General features: G+C 43.6%; 1 protein-coding gene across 4 annotated transcripts in view; it reads right to left on the bottom strand.

Moving 5' to 3' along the window:
* The window catches only part of RGS3 (regulator of G protein signaling 3), a 140,329-nt gene extending 122,983 nt beyond the window's left edge, over positions 1–17,346 (bottom strand). For 2 of the 4 annotated variants that reach the window (XM_054689374.1, XM_054689375.1), the window contains exons 1-2: positions 17,223–17,346; positions 2,992–3,172 (exon numbers count right to left, since the gene is read on the bottom strand). In XM_054689374.1, the coding sequence (XP_054545349.1) occupies positions 2,992–3,172; positions 17,223–17,246 (205 nt within the window). In that variant the 5' untranslated portion in view covers positions 17,247–17,346. Of the gene's footprint in view, positions 1–1,380; positions 1,555–2,991; positions 3,173–17,222 lie in introns of those variants that run through there. The other 2 variants (XM_037493566.2, XM_037493568.2) reach the window with 1 other exon arrangement.
* Between the last annotated feature and the right edge of the window lie 2,968 nt (positions 17,347–20,314).

Genomic DNA, 20,314 nt, shown 5'->3' with positions numbered 1-20,314 from the left:
CAGGACACAGCTAAGGTAACTAGGTCTCACAGCTCTCTGACACTCTTTCCTGACCATCCGAGTCCCACCATTTCAGAGCAACAGAAGGAAACCTCCCATATCCCACAGACTTTCACATCCCAATGGGGTTAACAAGAATTGCCTCCAAGGTTTGGGGATGAAATGAGATAACACAGGAGAGGCACTTGGCACAAAGCATGGCACATGGTAAATACTCAACAAATGGCAGCTAGTTAATAACTCTCATTGTTGTTCTCCACCAGCTGGGCCCGTGAATCCCAATGTACCAGACCCCATGCCATTTCTAGGGACTTTCTGGTGACTTTTCCATCACTCCTTCTGTCCCTAGAGGTAAAGTCAGGTTGTGAAGAGTTTGTATGCTAATCAAAGTAAGTCTAAGTGTAGGTGACTTGGAACCCCAGGGAGGGCCTACCTCCTAGGGTGCTTTTGTCTTTGAAATCTGAGCAAAGACCCCACTCTTCTAAAAAGAAAACTGTGTACACATCCCCCAAAAGTGTGCTGGACAGGCCATCTCAGAAGGCTTGAGCTCAGGGACCAACTCTAACTTTGGTTCACTGGGAGACATTCCTCTCAGGATCTTAAGTCTTCACAGAGGAACTATAACCCCTTCCCCACTGGAAGTGGCAGAACCAGAGAGGAAGTAAAGAGCTGTGAAGGGCTGTGTTCCGGTACAGGGCGTTATCTTTACTGTGATTACATAGAAGGCTGGGTTTGCCCAGACCACTGGGAAGCTGCTGTTCAGCTGTTATCTGGGGGAGACCCAGCCCACTGCTATCTGGAGGCTTGGAAGCAGGAGTGTCCTGCCCATTCTTTCCCACCTCAAGCCCCCAGGGCAGCCCTGTACCCCTCCAGGGTCTTGGTCACTCTGGAAGGGAGAATTCTTGAATCCCTGCAGGTCAGCTATCCACCCCAACAGTGGCAACACTCTGCCACTTCCATGGTAAAACCACAAGGATCCCAAGGTGAAACCACAAGGCTCAAAGGCCACCCAGGCTGACCTGTTACCTGTCCCGTCCCTGAACCAAAAGAAAGAGGACTTAGAAGTTCTTGATATGTGGGACAACAAGCCTGTGATTTAACCCTGAGCTGCTTACTAATGGGAAACTCAGTGGTGACAAACCCCTTCTCTGAAGATTAACTGGGGCTTGATTATTCCAGCCAAGTGAGGCAGAACCTTGGCACCAGGAGCGGCAGCTGGTGGTGCCGGCTTGCTGGGCCAGAGGCTGTGCCCCAGCCTGTGCCTGTCCCCGTCCTGGACCACCACGCAGGAAGGAGCCAGAGAAGTGACCCCAAACTGAGAGAGTGCTTGCTCTCAACCTCACCAACCGCCATGGTCCCGCGGTCTCAGCGGGCACTTACCAAAGGTGGTGAGGTAGAAGGACAAGTCCGGGTGGGCACGCCGGCTCCCAAGGGAGACACGGTGCAGGGAGCGCTCCATGGCGTCCCTGCTCGCGCAGGACAGGAGCGCCGGTAACCCGAGGCGTCTGTGTTGCTTCCCAGTAACCGAGGCAGCAGGTTCACCCGCCCCCAGCACCAGCGTCTGGGAGACAGTAGCCGGGCGGGAGCCGAGGCCGGCTATCCGCGCGTTGGAGCCGCGGGCGCGCCAGGCCCTGATTGGCCCGCGCCGGTTTGAATGAGGAGATTTCCACCTGACTGAGCAGACGCAGGGCCAGAGGGGAGGAGGCGCCCGGGCTGTGAGGACAGCCACCACAGCCCCAGGCGGCCCCTACCCGGAGCTCTGGGACAGCAGACGTCCCCCAGGAGCTTGCAGGGCAGGGCGGCCACGCCGGGGCTCCCGGCTCCAGGATCGCTCCAGGCTGAACGTGCCAGCCTCACAAGAGACCTCAGCCCCTGGCTTGCCCACTCGGCGGGCTTGGCCTGCTCACCCGGCTCCCCCAGGCCAGCAATTAGCTGGGTTTGAAACATGCTTTGAAGCTCAGACCTGTAATCACCGGACCCAAACAAGGCTAAAGGTGCACCCAAAGCAGTGGGGTTTGGCAAAGTGTTCCCTCCCCTCAGAGCCATGTCCCTATCGCATTGCAGCCCCTTACCAAACTCAGCCCTCTCCATCACCTCTTGAGCATCCCTTGAATAAGAGCAGCATGGCACAGGTCCAGCCCAGAGCATCTTGCTCCAACCAGCCTCACCAGCACCATGCTTGCAGGCTGGGGCATTGCACAGGAGAACAGGCCCTCTCCAGCCTCTGAGGGGACAGAAATGCAGAGGTGGTAGGTGCTTTTAGTCTCCAAAGCCCAGTGGAGAAAGGCAGAGTTGGAAAGAAGGTCAGCCCCTGCACTGCTTTGTGGGCAAACATTGACAGACACCTCCTGGGAGCAGTTTCACACCAAGACATCTGCTCTGCAAATCTCTGACTATTGCTGCTGTGGGAAGGAAAGCTGCTGGTCTGATGTAAATTTAAAAATGCGAAGTGTTGGAAGTTGCCAAATGAATATCCAAGGCTCAGTGATCTGTTCAAAACTGGAAGGCAAGATTGGGAGATGCCAGGGAGAAAAGACAGATGATGGATGGATGGATAGATAGATAGAACCAGGTGCCAGAAACTGCCCTAAGAAGTATTAGCCCCTAGTTATCGGCATAAATCTGAACCTTGGACAAAGGTAGGTGACTTGATCAAGGTTTGCACAGCTAGGAGGAGGCAGAGCTGAAATTTGACCACAAGCCTGTCTGCACCAAGGCTTCTTTCTGTGCCAATCATCCTGTTCTTCCTCAGCCTCTACACTGTTCACATAGCCAAGTAGAAGTAGAAGTAGCACACCACAGGGCCAGCTGGCTACCAGCAGAAGCAGAAACTAGTGAAAGAGCCCTGAAATTAGCAAGCTAGTTGTTAAGTGGAAATGAGTCACACAAAGGTCAATGGATCATTTTATGAAGCCCCTCTTTCCCATGAGCACTGCCTAGCTGGGGCAGGCCCACTCCCATAGCCCCAATCCCAGCGACACATGGACTTACCTCGACCCTGGATATGAGAATGTGGGATCCTCCTCCTGGCTGGGGAAGTCTGAGTCCAGGCATCCTTTCTGGGCAGGGAAATTTCCAGGCTCTGCCACTCCATCCAGCCAGGGAAAATTGGCAACCTCAGACTCAAACCGCAGGATACAGACAGGACACAGAGACTGGAGGTGTTATAGACCTGCAGGAGCAAGATGGTAGTATGAGTTAGGCATGGCCTGAGGTTGCCCCCTGAGAGGGATGTTTACTCCCACAGGAACTAGAAAGCATGACATTCCAGGGCCAGGACAAAGTGAGTTCAATCCACAAAAAAGGAGAGAAGCGGTTGAAAAGCTGAGAGGAGGGTGACCTCTCCTGCCGCCCGCTGCTCCCCTCCAGTGTATTGGCTCACAGCTTCTGGCCAGTGCTCGACCAAACTGCCTGATGTGCCCAATTCCACAGTGGCCATGGACCACTGCCTATTCTAGGGAAGACCACCTTGGACACAGAGGCTATGAGCAATCTGCAGGTACACATCCAGGTGGGCGGGACCCACTAGTAGAGCTGGGCAGAGTTGCACTTTCTGAATGTGGGCTGGGGAAAAAGACTAAGGCCCACATGGACACTCTATCCCCACTCAGGACAGAGGTCCCAGTACACTGTAAGTTCCCTATCCTCCAACCCCGACTTCTTCTGCCCCACTCAACAGTTAACACTTGGAAGACCCCAGGGCCACGCTGATCCTGATTTGACCCCTCCAGTGGCACTATGCCCACCACCAGTAAGACTCCTTTACTTAGTAGAAGCTGGGAGCTGCCTTCTCTTAAAAGGACAGGTTGCTCTTTTCTCAGAGAAGGAAGACAGAAGTAAGTAGGAGCTTGGTAGTGTCATTACAGCAAAAAATATCCCTATTAACCCACACTTCTGTCTACAGGGAACAGAAAGGGTCACGGTTATAGCCCTGCTGTCCCCAAGAAGGCAGGGGACTTTTCACATTAGCTATCAAAGAATCCCAGTGCCTTCAAGATATTGTCTGCTCTAATATGCAAAATAATTTTGAAAAATAATAATACAGGGGGCTTGGGACTACCATATATTAAATGGTATTAAAATAATATAGTGCCAGAAGTAAGACAAACAGATCAATAGAAGAAAATAGAAAGTTCAAGGGTAAAAATGATTTTATTTAGAAAACAAGAAAGTTTAAAAACTTTTTAACTAGAAGAAAGATAGCCAAGATATAAAAGCAATTTTTTTAAGTAATTTTAATGATAAGGGGAAACCATTGCAACCTTGTTCTATAAATTTGAAAATTAGGGGTCTCCCTGGTGGTGCAGGGGTTAAGTCTCAGTGCTATCATGTTATTGCCAGCCACCGTGACCTGAGTTCAGTTGGGCCAGAGAGCTAACCCACATGGCGCAGCAGACCTCTCCTGTCTCACCCGCTGCTCCCCTCAGAAGTGTATTTCAGTAGATCGCCCGGATCTCCTCCCCACTCTGTCTCTGGTGAATCCTCTCACAACTCACACCTCTGGCCTACACCCCAGTTCTTGTGTACATAAATAAATAAAATATTTAAATAATAATAATAAAATAAATTTGAAAATTAGGGGAAATAGGTATTAGAAAGTATTAATTACTAAAATTAATAAGTTTGAAATTCTCAATAAACCACCTACTATACATAAAATATAAAAGGGAATCAAAACTATAGAGGATCCAGATTAGTTTAGAGGCCATTTTTATAATACCTTCAAGAAACAAATTACATGTATATTATTTAAACTGTTGCAGAACTTGGGGGGAAAGCTGTAAAAATTTGTCTGACTTAGATATACGGTTAGGTAAAAGACCAAAACCAGATAAGGTTAGCAACGAAACGGTGAAGATAAAAATAAGAGTAGGTATTAGTGAAGTTGAAAACATATCTAGAGATCTATTTAAATTGTGATAAAACTAAGACCACATTCTCCACATTCCTTTTTTTTCAAAGAAAAGTCAGACATTTCAAAAGTTTAATATAATATCTCCTAATTTTTTAATGCTGGCAATTCACTCAAATATTTAGAAAATACTATGTAAGTCAAATAAAGTTTACCTCTGCATCATCACTAGTTTGAAACCTCTACTAGATCATTCTGACTAGTAAATATAAATGGAGCATTGCTGAATAAAATTATTAGCAACTCAAATTCAACAGAACATTCATGATTAAGTGGTACTTGTTCCAGAAATGCAAAGGTGGTTCAAATTTAATAAATAAATCAGGAAGGAGTTAGCAAACTATGCCCACAGGCAAAGTTGGGCCCACCACCTGTTTTTGTACAGAAAGTGAGTTCACAATGGTTTTGTACATTTAAAAAGTTGAAAAAAATCTATGCCATAAAAATTAAAATTTTTCAATTAAAGATGAATTTTAAATATCTATAAAACATATGGCAAATATGTATATACATACCAAGAAGTCTCACAAATCAATAAGAAAAATATAAATGTACCACAGAACATGAATTGCACAAAAGAGGACATATAACTGACATATGCACAGCATACGAGTAAACAAAGAAATAAAAAGAAAAACATCATCTAATCCCATATTTGCCTTCAGAAAGTTCAAGCATTTGTATTTATAGATGAAGCAATTAAGATTCAGAGTGATAAACTGAGGCCAGTCACTAAAGTAGTAAATAAACAGTGGGGAGACAAGAATCCAGCAAGAGAACGACTGTAAGAAGTCATCTTTCATACCAATTCTCCTGCTCGGAGTGACTAAACTGCAAACAAGTAGAACTGAGACTGCAAGGAAATGTAACTTCAGCTTGAGCCCGCTAAGGTTGCCCTGTCTAAGTGCTGCCCGAGTAAAAATGTCAAGTGAACAGTTGAATGTACTGGACAGAAAAATACTTAGGCTAGAAATATAGATTCAGGAATTCCCAGTGAAACCACATGCATGCCTAAGTGAGCCTAAGAAAAATTTTATTGTGAGAAGACAGCTCAAGAAAGAACCAAGAAGAGTACCTACTGACAAGACAGGCAGAGGAAGAAAGGCCAGAAAGAGGGAAAGGAAAACCAGGGAGTGTATTTAGAAGGAGATGATAGTCCATAAGGTCAGATACTGTTGAGAGGTCAAGTAGGTTAATAACTGAAAAGTACCCATTAGGTTTAGCAACAAGGCAGTCATTGTTGGTCTTCCATCCGAGAAAGAAATGCTGGAAGGCAACAGCTTCACATGAATGAAAATTCACCAAATTCACTCTAAAAGGAAAAAACCCTGGGCCCAAAGCCAGAGAATATTCTTGGGTCAGGGTTTTGTTGTTTTTTGTTTTTTTTTTTTTCCTAAATTTAACCAGCTGGAATGCTTTGTTGTTTGGTATTTTATTCACCCTTGAAATGCAGGGTCTGCCTTTTTTTTTTTTTTTTTCTCATGTATATCAGTAATTCATCTTGAAGGGACATCTTTGGGAGAGTGTTCTCTACAGGAGCAGATGCTGTTTGCTGTAAACACCACTGAGAAACTTAAATATTTCTCAGATGTAGAAGCCTTTGGTGACCTGACTACACAAATAGTGTTTAAGTGAGAACCAAGTTAAAAGAAATTGAAAATTTCTAGTGAACTGAGATAACCTCTCTGCTCACTTTCTTCAAAGTAGAAGAAACCAAAACCACACCTCAAAAGAATGCAAAATAATAAGTTGGGGCCAAAGAACTGACAAGAACCAGAAAAGTGCCCCATCTCCCCTAGAATGCTGTAGCTATGCTGGAAACCCCTTTTCCTGACCTGATAACAAGCAACTGGGCTTGGCATAGTCAAGAGGCCCTCAAAAAGTTTTCCAGCTTATGATGAGACTCAACAACAACAAAGAAAATAATCCAGTCAAAAAATGGGCAGAAGAGCTAAAAAGAAACTTCTCTGAAGAGGAAATGCAAATGGCCAACAGGCATATGAAAAAATGTTCAACATCACTTGTCATCAGGGAAATGCAAATCAAAACTACCATGAGATACCATCTCACACCAGTGAGAATGGCACATATTAAAAAAACTAGCAACAACAAATGTTGGCGAGGGTGTGGAGAAAAAGGAACTCTTCTGCACTGTTGGTGGGAGTGCAAACTGGTCCACCCACTATGGAGAGCTGTGTGGAGATTTCTGGACCTACTAAACATAGAGCTTCCATATGATCCAGCAATTCCACTCCTAGGTATTTACCCAAAGGACACAGAAACATCAATTCCAAAGAACACCTGCACCCCTATGTTTATAGCAGCACTATTTACAATAGCTAAGCTTTGGAAAGAGCCCAAATGCCCAAAAATAGATGACTGGATCAAGAAGATGTGGTCCATATACACCATGGAATATTACTCAGCATTCAAAAAAGATAAACACATGCAATTTGCAGCAACATGGATGGCACTGGAAGGGATCATGCTCAGCGAAATAAGCCAGAAAGAAGAAGAAAAATACCGGATGGTCTCACTCATAGCAGGAATCTAGAAAACTTAAATAAGGGACCAGGAAAATGAATAACTATAAGAAAGTGAAAATCAAAATCAACAAAAAGCTATGAACCAGAGACACTTTTTGAGGGGTGGGGGGCGGGAGGGGAGGGATTGGGGTCAGAATGGGGGGGTTGCAATTGTATGGGGGAATATAAAAATAAAATTTATTATTTAAAAAAAAAAGTTTTCCAGCTTAAAGAAAAATGTAGAAAAACTTCTGTTTTGCACCATGATGGAGTAACAGGGATTGAATTTTCCTTCTCACCTGCAACAACTAATAGACAAGTACAAAGTACGTGAAACAATGGTTTTCAAGATGAAGGCCAGTGGCCACTGAGAAACAGAAATCCAATAAGGAGAGCCCTATGATTACCCTAAGTTTATTGCCTGAAAAGACTGTCCAGCAGGGTGAGGAAACCCAGGCCAACTCCAAATTCTGGAATTGAGGAGTTCAGGAGGTTAAGGCAGCTTAATACCAGGACAAAGTATCAGAGCAGAAAGAGTTACACAAGGAGAAAACTCCAGAAATCTGCAGAGGGCCTCCCCTCAAATCATCAGTTCAGTTCTGATGAGTTTGTGGGTGTGAGGCACATAGCCCTAGGCAGGATAAAGTATCACCCAAAAGAGTTAGAAAGAACAATCGCTGAAACTCACATTGGGCCAGGAATGCTTTTTATTCTCATTAGTCAGAGTGGAAAGACCTCCTATTTGAGGGTTTGGGTAGATAACACAGAAGGATTTTGCCTCAGTTATGGAGAGTACTTAGCCCTAGACTAAATGATGCTCTGTTCCCATCTTAAACAGCTCAGAATGTTACTGGTAATTTAACTGTATTCCAGAACAAGGTCAAGAATATTCATAGGAACACAAAAATATCCAACACCTTACAAGGTAAAATTCACAATGTCTGGTATTCGATAAAAAGTTATCAGCCATGTGAAAAAGCAATAAAATGTGATCCACTGTGGTGAGAAGTCAATCCTTAGAAACCAATCCAGAAACAATAAAGATGGCGGAATTAGACAAGCACATTGGCTATATTCTGTGTTAAGCAAATTCATGGAAGATAAAAAAAAAAAAAAAAAGACCAAATCGGGCCTCCCTCGTGGCGCAATGGGTTAAGACACAACCTATGAGGCTATCCACAGCCACTGCAGCATGAGTTCAATCCCCAGCCAGGGAGCTATCCTCATGGCACAGCAGACCTCTCCTATCTCACCTGCTGTTCCCCTTAGCAGTGTATTTCAGTCAGTCTGCCTGTTCTGTTTTTCACTCTGTCTCTGGTGAATCCTCTCACCCCCCTTATCTCTGGCCTGTACCTCAGTTCTTGTATGTATAAATTAATTTTTAAAAAAGACCAAATCAAATATCTAGAGGTGACAAATATGATGATGGCTGACATGACAAAACATACAGGATAGAATTAACAGGATGGGATTTAACCTTAGGAAAAAGAAAACGATTGTGAACTTGAAGACAACAATGGAAACCAAATCTAGGTTGGTGAGGTGGAGATAGAGGGGGTGGCCCTATTGATAGGGGCCTCACCCACACTTAGAACTGCAGGACAAGACTCAAAAACAGACACATGGTGAGAAACAACAAGAATAGGGTTTATTAACAGGGAGTGAAAATAGGGAAGAAAGAGGGGGAGAGAGGCACAGGGCGATGCAGTCTGTCCTTCCCCATAGGGTTTCTGTGTTGCAGAGTCCAAACCAAAAACCACACATGGAAGATAGCAGCTGTCAACTGAGCAGAGATTAGGAGAGGCAGCAGGGGACAAGCCACATGTAGAAGATGGCAGCCAGCTGTCCAATAAGAGTCTGGAGCCAGCCAAATGCATGGAGGAAGAAGTGACATTTCTTGGATCAGGCACCAGAGAGCCCAGGGATGGACAAGTAGAAGTAATTGGTCTGCCAGTCAAAAGTGACACAACTCACTCATAGCAGGAATCTAGAAAACCTAAATAAGGGACCAGGAAAAAAAATAACTATAAGAAAGAAAAAATCAAAATCAACAAACAACTATGATCCAGAAACACACTATGGGGGCGGGGGGGGGCACAGGGAAAGGAGAGAATGGGGTCAAAATAAGGGGGGGTGCAATTGTATGGGGAATATAAAAATAAAATTTTAAAAAAGAAAAAGAAAAAAGAAAAAAAAAAGAATACACAATGAAAACAGAAAAAAAAAGTGACACGAGACAAGACACCTGGTGTAGAAGGAAGAAAGACAGCTCTGTATGCAAGGAACAAAGGTCAAGCTGACTACCACTCATGGAGAAAGAATGAAAGCATCTGTGCTCCAGCTTTTAAAGGCTTCATGGCTATTCTGTTCCTCCCCTCACCTCCGACACCCTTACTTGAATGGGAGTAAGGGGTTTGGAGTCCACTGACCTCCACTTACCAGCTCAAGCACCACCCAAGGCCTTGGAGGTTGTTAGTCCCAGTCATTGTCAGAGTCAGTGTGTCTGGGAAGGTGGCGGGTTACCCACTGTACCTATCCCATGAACACAGCCTGCCAACCTCACTGCATCCTGCTCTCAGCCTAGCAGTGGTGGCTCAAACAGTTGCTCTGGCTGTGGAATCCATAGTCAGTACCCACTGTCCACCTGACCCTGTCCACACAACCAACAGTTGCATGCATGGTGCACTGGGCTGCTGCAGCAATGCAGCCACCATATAATACAAGTGGCTAGCAGCTAGCAGCAAGAGCTGGAAGCCCCAGAGCAGGGCAACCACACTGAGGAGTAGTGGTCACTGGGACCCTATCAGGCTGGCTTGAAGGTCACTCCAAGCACCCAGGTACAGGGTGCCACCAGCCACCAGCATGGTCCAGAACTACCATGTCCTCAGCCTCCATGGAGATGTCAGCAGAGACTCAGAAGTCACCAGAGGTGGAGGCCCAACTTATGCTGAACTATTCCTCCTTACATGAGAGGGAGTGGGCACAAGCCATGCTAAGAATCCCGAAAGCCTGCTGCAAGTGGCTCAGCAGCCCCTCACAAAAGTACACAAGAGGCAGTTGCCAAGGTTGCCCCTCTTACAAAACCATCCAAAAGGAAACACAAAGAGAAAAAGAACCAAAACAGACAAAACAGAGCACCAGAACATCAATCTGATAGGGCCTCCCTGGTGGCACAACGGGTTAAGCACCGCACTATGAAGCAATCCGCAGCCTCTGCAGCACGAGTTCGATCCCTGGCCAGGGAGTTACCCACATGGTGCAGCAGACCTCTCCTCACCCGCTGCTCCCCTCAGCAGTGTATTTCAGTCAGTCTCCCTGTGTTCTGTTCCCCACTCTGTCTCTGGTGAATCCTCTCACCCCCACATCTCTGACCTGTACCCCAGTTCTTGTATGCATAAATAAATAAATCTTAAAAATAAAAAAGAACATCAACCTAATAAATATATAGTTGGAATTTCTATAGGAGGTAGGGGTCAGAAAACTTACTTTAATAAGTAATGGATAAAATTTTCCCAAATTTGATGAAAATTATAAATCCACAATCTAAGAACCTCAATTAAATCTAAGCAGAAGAAACATGAAGAAATCTCAGATACTCCGGTGATGGCATGGTGTGATAATATACATTTGAAGAGGTGTGACCCTGTATCCCTAAGGCATACACAGTGATGTTAGCTAATGTTACCTTAGTAAAATAAAGAAGCCTCTACCAAAGCATACCATGATCAAACTGCTTAAAACCAGTGGGAAAGAGAAAATAATAACAGCAACAGGGGGTGGGGGGTGGAAATTACATACAGCAAAACAAAGTTAAAATGACATTGGACTTAGAGAAATACACAGCAGAAGACAGTGAAGCAATATTTTTAAAGTCACTGAAAGAAAATAACTGCCAGCCTAGAATTACTTACCAAGCAAAAATATCTTTTGGAAATGAAGGTGAATAAAGATGTTCTCAGATTCACAAAAGTTGAACAAATTAATCATTCATTCCTATAGGGTAACAACAAACCTGCATTATAGAAAATGTTAAAGTCTTTTAGGCGGAAAGAAAATGATGCCATATCATTCTGCACAAAGCAATGAAGAGAACATCAGGAATTGTAACTATGTGGGTACATAGAAAAGATTTTTTTTTTATTATTCAAATCTTTTTTTAAGGAACAATATAACTAGGATACGAAACCATTGACTAAAAACACCCAGTGCTCCCTACTTCCTGGAATAAATTGTTACATGTTGCCTTGTCTAAATTATGATGAGGTAATTGCAAAGAGCAAACTCCAGGGAAGCTATTAGCAAGTTAGCATTTGCAGTCATGTGGGAATGTAGATTTTACTTGTGGAAGAAATAATATAGATATGTTTAGTATAAAAGGGAGCAACCACAGCTGAGATCATGCCTCAGCTGGACTGCACACCAGCTTGCCTGTCAGGCTTCTATAGAATAAAGCCCTTTTCTGGATCCATATACCATAATGATAGAGTGCCCTTCCAGTGGACAGTAGCAGACCACACTGGGAAGAAATAACAGCAGCAGATGTCATGGCATTTAGAGATTCCCAAATATTCTCCTGAGAAATTCATTGGGAACAAGGGGACATATCTAGACTGGCTTTACTGGAACTGTCACTGCGAGAAGTGGTGTGCATTGCCTTTGCTTCCAGTTTCCTAGAAACCAACTTAAGATTCCTTTTCCTACCTGTACCACTCCACTTAAACAGTTTACTCACAGGTGACCATTGACTTCCTGTTCTCAGACTTCATCCACCTTGCCTTAGCTTCCTCCCAGTTCTCTGACAGTTGCTATGCCTTTTTAAAATTTTTTTTACATCATTGTTCATTTTTAAACAATACTTGCTTCCCCCCACCCCCTCAGGTGTAGTCCCCATAGAGTTTCCTTCCCCAATGCACCCGTGCACCATCACCTCAGTCCCCTGTGCTCCTCCCTTCCTCCTCTGATCCCGCTCCCACCTCCTCCCCTGCAGATGTCTCTGATTTATAATTGTCCATTTTTGCTTTGTTGTGTTTTGTACTATTATTATTTTTTTACACTAATGTCTTATTTGGTTCCCCTATATTCCTGCTATAAGTGAAACCATGAGATATTTTTCTTTTTCCTTCTGGAAGTTGCTATGTCTTGGTGCTCTTCTTGCTTTCTAATGAGAATGTTTTCTAGCTGTGCCCTTCGGTCTCTATCCTTCCTCAGTAGTTTCCCAATTTGAGATCTTCCCTATCTCCTTGCTATTCTCACATGTTCTCGTGACTTCCAGATCTCTCTCCAACCCCAGGGGCCCAGAATCACCTTTGCCAACCAGTAATCCCCTTCCCTTCTCACCCACTCTCTCCCTGACTGTTCACCTACACTGTAGCCCTAATTGCCCATTTCCATATCTTTCTACCCCACTAAACTATATGCAACTCTAATACAGTGACTAAGATGTGTCATCTTAGCAGCTGCCTACTGCCCAGTCTAGTGGCTGGCACAGTTTCATAAAACCAGATCTTGTCAGGGAATTCAGATCTCAAATCACCATATAAGGCATAAATTGTAACTAGCCAAAATTGCCCTCAATAAGCCCTTAGTCACCCATAACATACATGTGGTTTTGTAAATCAAAAGGGGAACTGCAAATTTACCTTCCCCAACTAGTACTCCCCCTGGGATGTATTTTCTCTGAGTGGCAGCACTGAAACAGCCCCACCAGTGACATTATATTCTGTCACTCCCTCCCACTTGTGCTTCTTTTTTTTTTTTGCCCCACACATTGATTGGATTGTCATAGTGAAAAGCATATGTAGCCATAAAGCCATTGTAATGTTTTGATGAAGTCTGTTTTCTTTCCTTAAACTGTTCCTTCCTTTTGACTTCATGGTTTCTGATAATGACAGCACCTCACTGAATCAGCCTGAAAATCCTTTTATTCCTCCCTCTTCCTCACTCTTTCCTTCCAGTTTCCAGGTTCTTGTTAATTCTTCTTTTACACAATGTCCCTCTGTCTCCATTCTTGTGGCCACTTGCATAAACCAGGCCCTCCTAACTTCTAACTTCTACCTACCATCCTAACTTCTATGATAGCCTCCTAACTAGTCTCACTGGTTTTGCTGGTCTCTGCCCAATTCACATTTCACTGCCATTAGATGAACATTTTCTAAAGTGCTAATTTAGTTCAATTATCATTCCCTTTTTCAAAAGCCACCAATGGCTCCCACTGGCTATCATTAGAGTCCATTCGCTCCAGCCTGGCCCTCAGAGCTCAGAACAATCATAAATGGTCTCCAGTCCTGCCTTCTACTCTTTCTAGATAGAAACACCACATCCCTTGCCTATCCCCCAACTTTTCCCACCTCTGTCACTTCCTGCCACCGCAAGAGGCACCTCCACAAACATCTTTAATTGCCAAAACCTACCTCAGCCTCAGAAAGTAGCATCCAAAGTGCCCCCTCCAGGGTTGCAATTGTATGGGAAATATAAAAATAAAATTTAAACAAACAAACAACAAAAAAAAACCTTATATGCATGTTTATGTGAGTTAATATTCATATTTTAGTATTTATATGTAGTACATATATATTACTATGTAGAAACTAATTTTAGCATTATTTAACTAGTGATTTTATCATTTAACCAGCAATTTAGATTGGCTTCATCTGGGAATTTTTTCTGCTCTTCTCTGGACTCCTTCATGCATCTGCAGCCTAATGCCCAGTCAACTGAGTAACTCTGCTTCTGGGGGTGAGTGGGCTCTTGGCTGGGACATGTTAAAAAAAAAAAAAGTGCCCCCTCCATCTTCCCACCACTAGCTTTGTACACCAGCTCACACGGCTAGATAGTGTGTACCCTAATTAAAGGAGATGCCATATACGTTTTTTTGTTCATTCACTCATTTGGCGTATATTATTGAGAATTTATAATGTGCCAGGCACTCAACTAAGTGCTAAAAATATGCAGTGAAGACAGATGCCACTCACAGAACTCATAGTCTGGCAGTGGAGGGTGGCAGGTGACAAGCTGTGGATCCCATAAGGTTATGAGAAGAAAAATGAAAGAGGGGAAACTTGCCCTGACAGTGGTCACAAAAAGCTTCCCCAAATATGTAACATATATGCTGAGACCTAAAGAAAGAGTAGAAAGAAGTTAGGCAGAGGTGCAAGAAAAAAATCTTACAGGTTGAAGGGAAAGTATGGGGGGCGTGGGGGGATGTCTGAAAGTAGAGAGAATATGGCTCATTAGAAGAAACCCCCCCCAAAAAAAAATCATAACTGGAGCATATAGAGAAAGGGGGTGGGGTAGAGTGGGGAGGGCCCAGTCAAGTCATGGCCTGCCTTGCAAGGCTAGTACAAGCAAAAGAGATTGGATTTGTTCCTGAGGGCAAGGGAGAGTTTTAAGAAAATATTGTGATCATACGGGAGTAGAGGTAAAGGTCAGGGGGTGGTGCTGTACACCAGATGAAAGAAAAGGAAGACCTGGACCAGGGTAAGAACAAAAGGACCAGAGACAGGATGGATTTGAATGCTTTAGATATATGATTTGGTGATTAACTGAACTCAAAGAGGCCATGAGAGAAAGGACTGAAAGACAATCATGCAGCTAGACAAGTGCTTTGTACACAATAGGTGCTCAATGAACATTTGTGAAATGAACAAACAATGAATGAATGACAAGCATACTGATGAATGGGAGGCAGAGAAGAGTAAATCATTTTTTTGACATCTCTTCCAATAGAGCGCCATCCTTAGAACATACGCAGACTCAAGGAAAAAAACATTAGAACTTACAATTTATACCCTCCCTGTATTTTTAAGCAAGCGAAATCAGACCAAGAAAAATGTAGGAGATGCAAAGCTGTATGAGAGCCTCAGGTGGCTTTTGGTGTTTCTACCTTCCCCAATGCTGCTTTCCTGAGATTCTGCCCAACTGATCCTCATCAGGATCATCAATAGCTCCCAAGTTCCCCAAATTCTAAGCCTCTGGGCCAGAATCTGCAACACTCTTGAAGTGGTTCTTCCAGCAACAATCTAAATTGTTCAAAGACTAATTCATTTGTCAAGTTTTTAGCAAGTGCCTCCTAACTAGGTAACCTGGGCCTATGAGAAGATAATAGATCCAGACCCAGCCCTCCAGGAGCTCCCAATTATCTCAAGCATTTAAAGTGGATCACATTTGGGGGGGGGAATAATTATAATAAATCAAAATCAACAGGCAACTATAAACAAGAAACGTTCTGCGGTAGGGGGGGAGGAGGGAGAAGGATCAAAACAGGGGTGGGAAGAGCACAAGGGACTATGGTCATGGGAGACGGGTGAACTGGTGATGGGAATTTCAAGGGGACTACACGTGAGAGAAGAAAGCATACATTGTACAAGAATGATATAATATATATAATATATATAAAATAATATAAATATAAATAATATATATAATAAAATTTTTTAAATAAAGAAAAAAATTAATAAATTGGATCACAAAAATAAGTGGCAAAATGAGGGGGGGGCTTGCCATTTACTTACAAAGAAGTCTCTGACTCTGTAGACAGTGACCTCAGAAATAACCAGAGGCCTCCAGTCTTTGAAGCGTATCCTTTTCATAGTGTAATATTGCCACCTAGTGGTCACAAGCAACTTCCCTGCTTGATCCAGGAAATTTTCTAGCTAAATATGTTCCTGGGAATCACCATCTCTCCAGAATTTTTCCTTTCTCTATCAAGATAATCTGGGGGGTGATTCTCTAACATATAATGGGTACTCACACTTGTCAAATAAATGTATAAACAGAAGGGCAATTGAACTTCATACCCTGGTTTCACTCACTCACCTAATGGTGATTGAAAGAGAAAATTAAGGAATTCTTTCAGATTCCTTTGGACTCTAAAGGGTCTTCAAACATCTCTATCAAAAGTCGAGAGGGGTGTGTGTGGCGGGGGGGGTGTGTGTTTGTGTCTGACCTCAGTTTAGCAAACAATTCCTTTAAGTGCATTTGAATATAATGATAAATTTTTTTATGAAATTTTTTTAAAAGATTTATTTATTCATGCATACACGAACCAGGATATAGGCTAGATGTGCGGGAGGATGAGAGGATTCACCAGAGACAGAGCAGGGAACAGAACAGGCAGACTGACAGAAATACACTGCTGAGGGGAGCAGCGGGCGAGACAGGAGAGGTCTGCCACGCCACGTGGGTACTGCCGCAGCCGGCTGGGGTCCAAACTGCACTGCAGAGGCTGCGGACAGCTTCATAGCACTCGGCCCAACTGCCTGCACCACCAGAGAGGCTCTATAATGATAAATTTTTAAGGGTCACAACTACTATGACCTACCAAGGGAGCACTCCGCACCCAAAACCAACAAAGAATAAAGTCTGTTATCACAGATGTCAGGGCTAATAACAAAACCAAAGACTGGTTGGCTCAGTGAGGATGCAAGCATGGATGAAGGCTATCTGGAGTCTCATCAACTCCACTCCCCCACACTGGTCAAACTGGGTCAGAAATCATTGAAAATTATGCTCAGAAAACCATGGTGACCCAAACCCCAAAGGCTTATTCCTAGAAGGCATCACCAAAAAAAAAAAAAACCAAAAACATATAAAAGAAACTAGAGGCTAGTTTCCCGGGAATATAATGCTAAGTATTCCAAAAGGCTAAGTCTTAAATCATCTTGTCTGTTTAATTGCATAAAGAAAATTTCTAAGCACTTCTGGTTGGCGTCTCCTGGCTCTCAGGCCTTAATTCTCTGGACTCGTATGACCCAGAAGTTGGGGGAATGGCAGTTAGCAACAGTTACCTGAATCCTCCTCTCTTGGAACATTGGGAGGCTAAAGTCCGGGAATCTGGAGATCTCCTCCCCATCAGTCAATTATCTTCTACGTGGCCTTCACCTTCCTTTCTGATTAAATCTGTCCCTGTTAAATCAGCTGTGCATTAGAGAGAGAGACAGAGACAGAGAGACATCAGAATACAGTGCTGAGAAGTAAGGGCCCAAGTTCTAAGTCCACTCCCATTCACTTAATGGCTCTTGATTTCTGGCAAATTACTTACCCGCTCCATCAAGACCATCAGGTAGTGCTAAGACTGCAGACCTGCTTATATTGTAGTCTTCATAGGGGGCCTGCTTATATTGTAGTCTTCATAGATTTGTGTATTCTTTGAGGTAATTTCTCAGCAAATGGTTATAAAATACCTTAAGAGGTACCTTTTCTCTCATTCACTCAAGGACCAGAAATGGGTTACTACCAGGCTATAATCTGAGCCTGTGTCTCAATATATAAAATGGAGACAATCCACATTTGTATAGAGAACCTACTGAAAAACCAACCAAAATAGCAGGTTTAAAGCACCTTTAACTGTACCATGGAATAAGATACTTCCCTAAATTTTGTTTGCAATTATCCCAATTTGAGGAGCTAATGTAACAGAAGCGAAAAAGGTTTCAGTCTGCAAATATTTTTCTTGCCTTTGAAAACAGGAGCAAAGGTCATTCAATAAAAATATCTTCTTCTTCAGAGTATGTCATGATTCTGAAAGTAACTCTGTACCCATCAACAGGATTTAAAAGAATGTGACAATTTCTGACAATTGCATTACTACATAAAGTAGTTGAACTGTTTACAAAAATAGTTGGAACTTCTCTGAGTATTTAGACAAAGTGAGCAAAGGAAAGCTAAGCCCTCTCCCCACCTCAACCCTGCTACTGACCATTAGGAGACAGGTTTGTTCAGGTGCACAGAGCTGAAGGCAGGCTAAGGACAAGTGAAAAAAAGTTGTAAATTTTTAAGTTGGCCCACAGAAGCCATTCTTCAAAGTAATGTATATTTGAGAAATAGTTATTTTCGGGAAAACAGCCCATATAACACCTCTTCAATTCCTCCCACCACGAAGAGTTGGCTAAGTATAGTTTAGTCTAGTAACACTACTGATGTCACATCATTTTTCATTTGGCTCAGAAAAGAAGAAAAATGAGTAGGCAACACATCTAGCTTTCTAATTTGGTCATCCTTGAGACAATATTTAAAAGGAGTTCACATTTAATCTGACTTTCTCCCAGGAACTCTACTTTGGGTAACCAAATAATTGATGAGGACTGTTTCTCTTTATAAAAAACCTCAGGCCCAGTGCAAAGTTCCACTCCTGGCATAAGAGTATAAGGAGCTCCACAAACTGCTCTCCAGTGTGTACCAGTGAAACTGGTGACCATTATTTTTTAAAGTTTTTTTAAGCTATTTAGAAAAAAAACAATTCATGAAGTTGACCAAAACGATGTAAATTCGAGGATCTGCTTCATTTCACTTAAAGTTGCAGTTTCCAAGAAGCTATGGATGTTAAGTGAGAATTCAGTGCATCTCTATTCATAAATACCACAATCTCCTAGAAAGAATATCCTAAGAAAACCCTGAAAAACTATTAGAATAATAAACAGGTTTCACAAGGTAGCAGGTTCTAGGCTCAATATACAAAAATCAGCAAGGTGGGCCTCCCTGGTGGTACAAGGGGTTAAGACACAACCTATGAAGCTAACTGCAGCCACTGCAGCACGAGTTCTATCCCTGGCCAGGGAGCAGCCCACATGGCGCAGCAGGCCTCTCCTGACCTGCCCGCAGCTCCCGCAGCAGTGTATTTCAGTAGATCTGCCTGTTCTGCTCCCCACTCTGTCTCTGGTGAATCCTCTCACACACACACCCCCACACCGCTGGCCTGTAACCCCATTCTTGTATGCATAAATAAATAAATCTTTTTTAAAAAATCAGCAAGGAACATCATCAATCACTGAGATGAGGGAAGAGACCCCCCAGACATGCTTCCTCATGGACACACATAATGCCATCTATGAAGTGTTCTTGCCCCCAAAAATCTTTTTTTTTTATTAAAAAAAGAACCCTGGTTTTTAACAGTTTTGATCATTAAAAAAGTTTAAACCTATATAACAATCATTTCAAAAATTAGTTAATGTTTCATAATTAAACTGTACACAACCTACTCTTAGGACAAAGAAGCCAGTGAGGTGAGTTTGGTGCAGTCCAGAGCAGTCCCAGAAGCCAGGAGGTGAGTTCCCATTGGCATTTTGCTTTTTGTCATTCTGTTGATCTAAGTTTATTTGGATACTTGGCACAATATGGCTCCACGGCTGAGCGGATCTGCACTGGGAAGAGAGGGCAGCTTGACCCCCGTCCCTTCTCGCTTCCCCTCCCTTACTTGGCCGATTCCTCAAAGTCACTCAATGTCTCAGTATTTCTTCCTCAGAATAGAGACCTGGTCCAGCCTCATCTGAGAGTAGATCAGCAGCCTCCAGATGTACGTAACAGTTTATCGGACTAAAGAGCAGAGAAACATGTTAAAGAATATATGGGGAGGCAGACTGAGAAGTACCATTCAAGTCTGTGGCTCAATCTTGTCTTCTCATCCCATCCTGACTGGGAAAGGCCACATGTGGAGATACCCCAGTTCACATGTCAAAGCTCCAGCCACATCCCCTCTAAATAGCCTCTCCTTGGGTGCCTCCAATCCAGCAGTGTACAGGCAGGTGGTGCAATCACTCTGGGAAGGATGGACCCAAGAAGGGGGTCCACACAGCCATGGACACACAGACTCTACCTTTCAGGTAGAGAATTCCAAGGATTTAGGTAGCAAGAGTAAAGTCTAGAAAGGAAGACACAGGCTCCAAATGGGGGTACATCCCGTGGCCTGCAGGTTTCTCTCCTGGTGAGGAGGGGAATGGCCAGGAGCAGGCCAGCATGGGACTTTTTATTTATTATTTATTTACTTACTTACTTACTTACTTTGTGGGACCCTCACCAGCGGCCGGGGAACGAACCTGCGCTGCAGAGGCTGCGGGCAGCCTCACAGCCCAGTGCTCAACCGCTGCACCACCAGGGGAGGCCC

Source organism: Talpa occidentalis, unplaced genomic scaffold, assembly GCF_014898055.3.
Source record: "Talpa occidentalis isolate TD23 unplaced genomic scaffold, MPIMG_talOcc4v2.1 talOcc4.7, whole genome shotgun sequence".
NCBI classification, from domain to species: domain Eukaryota; kingdom Metazoa; phylum Chordata; class Mammalia; order Eulipotyphla; family Talpidae; genus Talpa; species Talpa occidentalis.
The sequence above is the reverse complement of the archived record's forward strand: the minus strand, read 5'-3'. Positions and strand labels throughout refer to the sequence as shown.